An 8,038-nucleotide genomic window follows, 5' to 3' on the forward strand; every position below is an offset into this window, starting at 1 on the left:
AAGGATAACTGCTAACTTGGCTCTTATTTTGAAGTTGCAAATTAGAGCATTAAAAACATAAACATATAATACTATAGCTCTTGACATATCTCCCAGCCTAAGAGACCCTGGGTTAGCTTTTAATTTTTTTTTTTTTTCAGATCCTATTGTCAATTTTTAAATTAATTGATTTACCTTACCAGTGGTCATTTGATTACAATTTCTAGCTAGCTCCTGTTTACTCGGTAGACCCACTTTTCTTAAAAAACAAACAAAAATAAGATTTGATTTTTATGATTTTCATAATCCTTTTAAACAAACAACAACAAATACTTGTGCCAGCACTGTTAGACTACCAAGTGGGAGGTCGGGGTTCCTCCAGTGAGCCTCTTTGTTGCAGAGCTGGCACCTAAACACAAAGGTGTGTCTGACAGTTCCTATGCAATCAGTTGGCCTCTCTGCTAAGGCCACCATGGTTGTTACATGACCCTACTCAGGAGCTCTGCTCTTGGCAAGTCAAAGATATTACTGTAACAGGAATAAAATAACGAAAGCTCTCTTTTTGTTTTATGTTTTGAAAATAATGCAGCTTAAGGTAATATAGCTCTGTTTATGAAACAAAGAAGTTAGAACATGTAGTGTTTGTCGGGTCGCTTAGAAAAGTTAGCATGACTGTGGCAGTCTTCCAAATACATTTTTCTTATTGAGTCAAACCTATGAGTGCTTTTCCTGATGTAACTTTTCTTCTAAATCGTGTGTTAAAGGCCAGATCTGAGCACCCTTTGCATATTCAACTACTGTACTTTGTTTCTTCTCCTGCTAACAGTATTCTTTAATGTGATTGGTATCCTGTGTCATTTTTTCTAGTTCATCATCATGGGAGTAAAATGTTACGTTCGGAATCAAACTCTTCAATTACTACTACTCAGCCTACTATAGGTTGGCAACCCCTCACTTTGCCTCTCCTCTCTTACCTTCTCTCTTTCCTACTTTTACATTCTTGCTTTAATTATTTGTTTTAAATTAACACGCTTCATCCATTGCGTATGGCTTAACTCATATCCAACTGAACTGGTGCTTCCAAATTTAAATTCTGAAAATTTCACACACTTCCGGTGTGTTGTAAGTGTAGGTGTTATGGAAGTGATCAAACACATGCTAACACGTTGCCCGTCGGGTTCCTGTGGAGTGTTCTCCATGTGCACATGTGTTTGTATGAGTGTTGCATCATTGGTTACCTCACGGATCCTTGGGTCTGGAGTTTGTTATTGCATGTTGGTAAAACAGAGTTTTTCAAGGCATAACATAAAAATACTACTTGCCTCACTGAAGTGAAAAACCTGAAAGTTTGTATGTTGTCATGACGATTAATAAGGTCATCTCTCATTCTGTGTAATTAGATTGTTTAATTAATCCCGATGTTAAAATACTGGCATTCTCCCTACCTCAGTAGTAGTACATGCGAAAGACACAGTCCCTGCTTTACTGGCTTGTCTTCTCAATGTGGGGAAAGGGTACTGAACCCATGCAGACATCAGTAGCTGGTGGATTAATAATATTTTAGCATGAGCTTTCCATTTTCATGCTGACTCTTTCTTTAATAGTGGTATTCTGGCTGGTGTCTAGTGTTAGAATAAACACACTTTTTTTTTTCTTTCCCAAACTTACTTGTATCCAAAAGGAATGCATTGTAAAAGAATGCATTTATTTACCTTTTTGTTATGCTGAGTTGGAGTTGGCATGGCAAAAAGATGTTCTTGAATTCCTCAGCGTAATCTGTGGTGCCAGGTGGTTATTCTTCACATAAACGATTGAGCACCCCTTTTTTTTTCCCTTCCTCTTTCGTTTGTGTGCACTGTTGTGTGTTACGCAATCCAGCTAAAGGAAGGACAAACATGGAACTTCGGGAGAAGTTCATTTTAGCAGATGGTGCCAGTCAGGGTATGGCTGCTTTCCGACCCCGGGGCCGAAGATCGCGGCCTTCGTCTCGAGGAGCTTCACCCAACCGATCAACTTCCTTGTCCAGTCAGGCCGGCCAGGTGGCCTCCCCACAGGCCCCTGCCACCAGCACACCCAAGGTAGGACGCGGGCATGAAACATTTTCCTCCTTCTATACAAATCAGTGTCTTGAGAATACTTTGGAATGTTTTAGGACCCTAGCATTTGTAGGACCAGATTTCTCCATTTATGTCCCTTCTCGCAATAAGGCAAATGAAGGATATATATTTTTTTTTTTTCAGTATATGCTTTTGCCTATGGCCCACAGAGAGAATATTTATTTAGGTGCTTTGGTTACCTTTCAGATTGTTTTTTTTTTTTTAAAACTTCATCGTTGTTGGTGTGTATGATAGGCCATCAAATCTTTTCACTTATTTTTAATTGTTATCATTCTTACTGTGAAATGTGACTCTTTGCTATGAATATCTCTTTCTGTGGCTTTGTTTTTTTTATCTGCTATCTTTTACATTTGATTTGCCATTGTTCCATACAGATTCTCCATCCTTTAACACGCAATTATGGTAAACCATGGTTGACAAACAGCAAAATGTCAACTCCTTGTAAACCAGCAGAGTGCTCAGACTTTTCCGTGCCATCTGCAGAGGTATCGTAAGGTCCCAGATTCTAGTCTAACAGTCTTTAACTGAAACTATCACCTACTAACATTGCTTTACTTCTTCCCTAATGTATTTTTTGATAACGCTATACCTTTTTATGGACTTCTGTAAAATAAGTAATCAACCCAACAGTTCTTGGAAGACATGAGAATATGGGGTTCACCAGAAAAGGCAGTTTTAGTTTTAGCTTCTTGAACAGTGTCAGCTTAACATAGTAATACCTGTAGGCATTGTATCTACTTTGTTTTTGTTTTCGTTTTTTGTTCTTCTACTTGTACTTTATTTTACTTTTCTCTCTTAGGAGAGTGAAATACAGGAGATTATGTTCAATCTTAAGTAAAGTTTCTTTTATAGCTGATTTATAGCTGACCTAAGGTCATGTTTAATTTAGGCAAGAAATGCGACAAACTTTTAGATGAGAATGAGAGACAGTATCATTTGCAAGAGAATCACTTAACTAAAAGAACGTTTATTGGGTGTTCACTATAAAGGTCCTTCTGAATGTCTGTTACATTTATTTCGGCCCGAGAACACTGGATGGGCGTGAATCAAGCCTTTTAGCCATCAGAGCAGGGTGTTGGGGGTTTAGGCATGCAAAAAGTTATCTGTCATTTTCAAAATTATTAGTCTTTAATGATTATTATTAGTCAAGCAAGCTCTAGCTTTTTAATATGGCATGGTTTTTGGGGATAAGATATTTATCCCCAAAAATTAAAATTGGCCAAGATTAACCTGTATATTGGATCATTTGCATTCATTTAAAGTCAACCATATAATTTTTGAAGGAACTTTTCTGTAAAATGACAAACATAGGCAATAAATAATCACATATTTGATTAGAAAGAATCACAATAATTGGGGGAGAGGGGAGTGAGATTCCCAAATAACTTCTCTTGAATCGAAGGAGATATTTCATGTTAAAAGCCAGGATCCAGGTATAAAAGTCATATCGTGCCTTTAGAAAGCCCTTTATGCTTTTCAAAACACTTATCTGTTATTTAATCCTCACATCAATAATAAGAGGTAAACAGAGAAAGTTGTCTCAGATGGAAACAATGGAAATAACATTGATGATAGGGGTAGAATTGGGGCAGAAACAACTCATTCTTCAACTCTTCCTCATTCCCCCAGCCTCTCATTTCCACCCCTTCCCTCAGGTGGGAAATGCTAATGTTATTTACATATTACATCTAGAGATGTCTGTCACTTATGGTGGATCTGTTGTAGCAAAAACTGAGAACAGTTTAAGGAACCTCAAGCAACGTGTTTGTTTTAAATATTTAGGGCCATGCTACTATGTTAGTTCAGATTTTTTAAAAAGTAGAGTGTCTCCAAAATTAAAGTCTAAGTATGCCATTTTGACTAATAGAAGACTATGTTTCATTTCAGATAGCCTCATCAGACATAAACCAACCAACCAAACACAGCAACAATATACCTTTATAGAAGGGTCTTTAAGACTGTTAGGTAGGGTTTGTGACAATAAAATCAAAATAACCCAGGTGGTCTGAGAAGAACGATTTGGGTTTTTCATGGTAATGAATTCTGCCACCTTGAGTGATATATTTCATAATTGTGGGTCCTCACTCTCTCATGGATTATTGAGATTCTTAGTTAGGAATTTAACTAGATCAGAGTTGTCAGATCTTGGGCAAATAAATCTCTTTCCTCCTCAAAAAAAGTTGTGAAAAAGTTGTGATTAGATAAGTGGGAGGATTGAGATGATTAATTGCGATTATATATGTGAAATTGGAAAACTTAAGTATTAACATGTATACAAATCATATGTGAATTTTATACTTAAATGTATGATAGAATACATATGTAAATGAATTAGGAATATTATATTAAAATTTTGCAGCCCCGATATATCAAAAGGTCTTATATATGCTTTATTAAACATTTAAAACTATTTAATAATGAAACAATTAATTTTTTTAATATCTCTATGCACTCCTGTTAGAATTTTAGAAGAATCACCCCAAAATGTAGCCTAGGTATCTTGTATGTAAGGACCATAGAAGGTGATAGATAGAACCAAGAAATGAAGTGGTATTATGCCAAATTATAAAACATCTTTTTTTTTTTTTTTGCAGTTAAGTTTGTTTAAATGATGGCTGTCTAGGCTTCACTTATTTATTTATTGTTTTTTTTTTTTGCAGTTAAGTTTGTTTAAATGATGGCTGTCTAGGCTTCACTTATTTATTTATTGTTCTATTTCTATTTATTTCTGCTTAGTTTCCTAAAAGTATCAGCAGAATATCCAAGCACAATTTTTCAGAACCCCATCTTCTCTCTGTACCATGCAGACACCATCTTTTTACCATTATTCTCTTAACTCTGTGATATTCACTGACAGTCTGGAAGATACTAAAGTACTCACAGCTTAATTTGTCTTTTTTTTTGTTCTTGCCTCATTTGGGGATCTCCATTTCTGTGTTTTCTCTTCAATGTGAATTAATTTTCTTTAAAAGGTTCCCTTTGAATTCAGGGAGAGAATAGGAAATTAGTGGAGATAAGCAAGTGAGAACCCCAGGCCTCATTTAATTGAAAAGTTTCTCCTCCTCCGCCTTCTAGAGAGGTCTAGTAAAGGGTTTCCACCCATCTGTAAAGTGGTGTCAGAGAAATATCTTGGGACAGGAGCATTATCTTGAAATGTCCTTTCACTGATTAAATACAGGGAACACCAATACAAGGAAGCAAGCTTCGACTTCCGGGATATTTATCAGGGAAGGGCTTCCACTCTGGAGAAGACAGTGGCTTGATAACAACTGCGGCCGCAAGAGTCCGAACACAGTTTGCTGGTGAGTGTGGTGCATTTCTTTCTTTAATGGTGTTTGTAGTGTGCTCTGAAGATTAAAGTCCCCTTTCTTCCTAATTGGGGAAGAAATTATGAATCGATGATACTGTATTCTTTCAGAATGACATGCAGCCCCAGTCCCCCAACAAAGGTAGGGAATAAATGAGTCATGAGAGTAAGTGACCAGAGAATCCCTTCTGGAAAGTACCAAAGAAAGTTGAGAGAATGATTGTAGAACAGAAGAAAACCTGCAACAGTTTCCTACCCCTTCTGCCTGGAAAGTCTTGATTCTTTCGTCTACTTGGAAATTATACTGGGTTCTATTTGGGGTTGTTGGAGAAACCCAGCCACACTAGGCCTTATACCGGTGCTTCTCAGGTTTCTTCACAGAATAGTGAGCTAATCCCTGGGTTTCTGGGCTCAGCAAGCATGAAGCTTCTTTAAAGTTCCAAGCCTTTTAAATTCCTATGTGCTTTGAATTACTTATCCTCTGGCCAAACTGACACCTGAGAGTTTGCTCCATGTTTGCACTCTGTGCATCTGGGTATACACACTAAACTTTGGAAATCGTAGTCTCAAATTATAGGTATATTTTGTGTATCTGTTTGTAGTAAATGGAATCCTGTTTTTTAAGTTGAGTAAGCCAAAACCTACCTTTTGGTTGCCAATCTAGCTTTTCGTATATTATATCTACTTAGAATGAGGATGCCTACACTTTTGCAATGGAGAAAGGCCATGAATCCACAGTATATTCTGAGTGTCAAGACACCTACTAGGTGTCAAGGAAAACCATTGAGATTTAAGGCAGCATTAGGTTTCAAGAGTCTGTTGCAGATGGATCCAGTAATAAAGGTGAACCATCTCTGCCCTTTCTCCACAGATCCCAAGAAGACTCCCAGCCGACCAGGAAGCCGAGCCGGAAGCAAGGCTGGCAGCAGGGCCAGCAGCCGCCGAGGCAGTGATGCATCAGACTTTGACATTTCAGAAATCCAGTCCGTGTGCTCAGACGTGGAGACTGTCCCTCAAACACACAGACCTACGCCCCGAGCAGGTTCTCGGCCATCCACAGCCAAGCCTTCCAAAATCCCCACACCCCAGAGGAAATCTCCTGCCAGCAAATTGGACAAATCCTCAAAGAGATAGTGCAATTGGCTCCAACAAGGCCCTTCCTTGAGCATTTATTATTTAAGTTTGAAAGATGTAAAATATGTAGAAATTATTGTGAAATATTGCAAGAAGTGAGTTTAAAATTCTGCAGATGGCCTTATTTGTGTATTTGTCTTTTTATTTTATCTGTATAATTTTTTTGTCAGATATTCTGGGGTCAAAGTCACATCATATGTGAGGGGGAAGATAGAGTTTAACATGCACTAACATTTCTGCACTGTAATGTGTGGAGCAAACACTAAAATCAATTCCTGTACCTACAGGTAAGTCACATCCTCTCTGACAGCCACAGCACTACATGAGTAGCTAATGTTAAGGATACCTCATGACATTTTCTTGCTTTTGTGGAAACTCTGAAATGCCTATAGACATACACAAGGATATAGTTCAAGATGATTTTAATGTAAACCGAAAGATGATGAAGGGCAGAAAGACAAACGCATCCACGCATAGTTCTTTAAGCAGTATCAGACAGAGAACTCACAGGAAGTTACTTTAAGCACTTGCTAGTGCTACGATATTCGAAAACCTTGCAGCATTTCTGTGCCATTGTTTCACATGAGGCCAGAGATGTCCTGGACATTAGACCTATTATACTGTAAGAATATAATTATAAAGTGCATTCATATAAATGTGAGGCTTTCTTTTGCTTGAGTGGGCAGTAGCACCTGTATCATTGAACTCATTTTGTATCAAAGCAGTTTTGCTTGCAGAAAGCTATGAAATAAAACATGTCCCTTAACTACATTGCTATGGAATTAATTTTTTTCCCCAGGGAAAAATCAGTGTATTTTTTTATGAGCAATATCAATTTGGAGTGACCAAAAGATACTTAAAAATGGGTTTATTTTGATTTCTCATCTGAAATAATCATGTTCTGGTATTATATCTATATTTAATAAATATATACATTTTAACTTATTATGTATACTCACTATAGAAAGATATTAGTATGCATTTAATAAAACATATTCACTTGAACATATGGAATACCTGATTATTTAAAGTGAACTTTTTCTGTTGTCTTCTGTTTAAAATAAAGGTTATATGTATGATGTATTTTTACTAATAGTGTAACAGGCTAAGTTTGGGGGATATCAAACACAAGTATATAATATTATAATAAATATATGATAAAAACTACATAAATACTCTTTCTACAAATATTTTTAATTGCCAACCACATGTCAACCTCGGTGTCCCTGAGGCTACAGGGTCCCTGCCTTCCTCTATTCAAAGGGAAAACAGTTAATAAATCACTAAAAAAAAAAACAGGAACTGAAACCAGGGGATCTGTGACAGGGTGACTGATTTTATTATGGTAATATAATGATATTCTTCTGGCCTGCGTACCGTTAAAAATCTAATGATAGAATATTCCTAAATATAAAAATGGCATCAAATAAAATTAGAAGGATGGTAGATTGTTGCTTTGGGCATGGTAGGCCACGACTTACCCCATAACTTTGTAAATTTA

The 8,038-nt window shown here is 36.9% G+C and overlaps 1 protein-coding gene across 21 annotated transcripts in view; it reads left to right on the forward strand.

Moving 5' to 3' along the window:
* Positions 1 to 7,546, forward strand: part of DST (dystonin) — a 404,042-nt gene extending 396,496 nt beyond the window's left edge. For 6 of the 21 annotated variants that reach the window (XM_039853102.1, XM_039853100.1, XM_039853104.1 and 3 more), the window contains 4 exons: positions 1,858 to 2,057; positions 2,471 to 2,581; positions 5,275 to 5,398; positions 6,275 to 7,308. In XM_039853102.1, coding sequence (XP_039709036.1) covers positions 1,858 to 2,057; positions 2,471 to 2,581; positions 5,275 to 5,398; positions 6,275 to 6,537 — 698 coding nt within the window. In that variant the 3' untranslated portion in view covers positions 6,538 to 7,308. Of the gene's footprint in view, positions 1 to 1,857; positions 2,058 to 2,470; positions 2,582 to 5,274; positions 5,399 to 6,274 lie in introns of all 21 variants that reach the window. The other 15 variants (XM_039853092.1, XM_039853095.1, XM_039853096.1 and 12 more) reach the window with 5 other exon arrangements.
* The last annotated feature ends 492 nt before the right edge of the window (positions 7,547 to 8,038 follow it).

This window comes from Pteropus medius, unplaced genomic scaffold (genome assembly GCF_902729225.1).
Source record: "Pteropus medius unplaced genomic scaffold, Ma_sr-lr_union100, whole genome shotgun sequence".
Lineage (NCBI taxonomy): Eukaryota > Metazoa > Chordata > Mammalia > Chiroptera > Pteropodidae > Pteropus > Pteropus medius.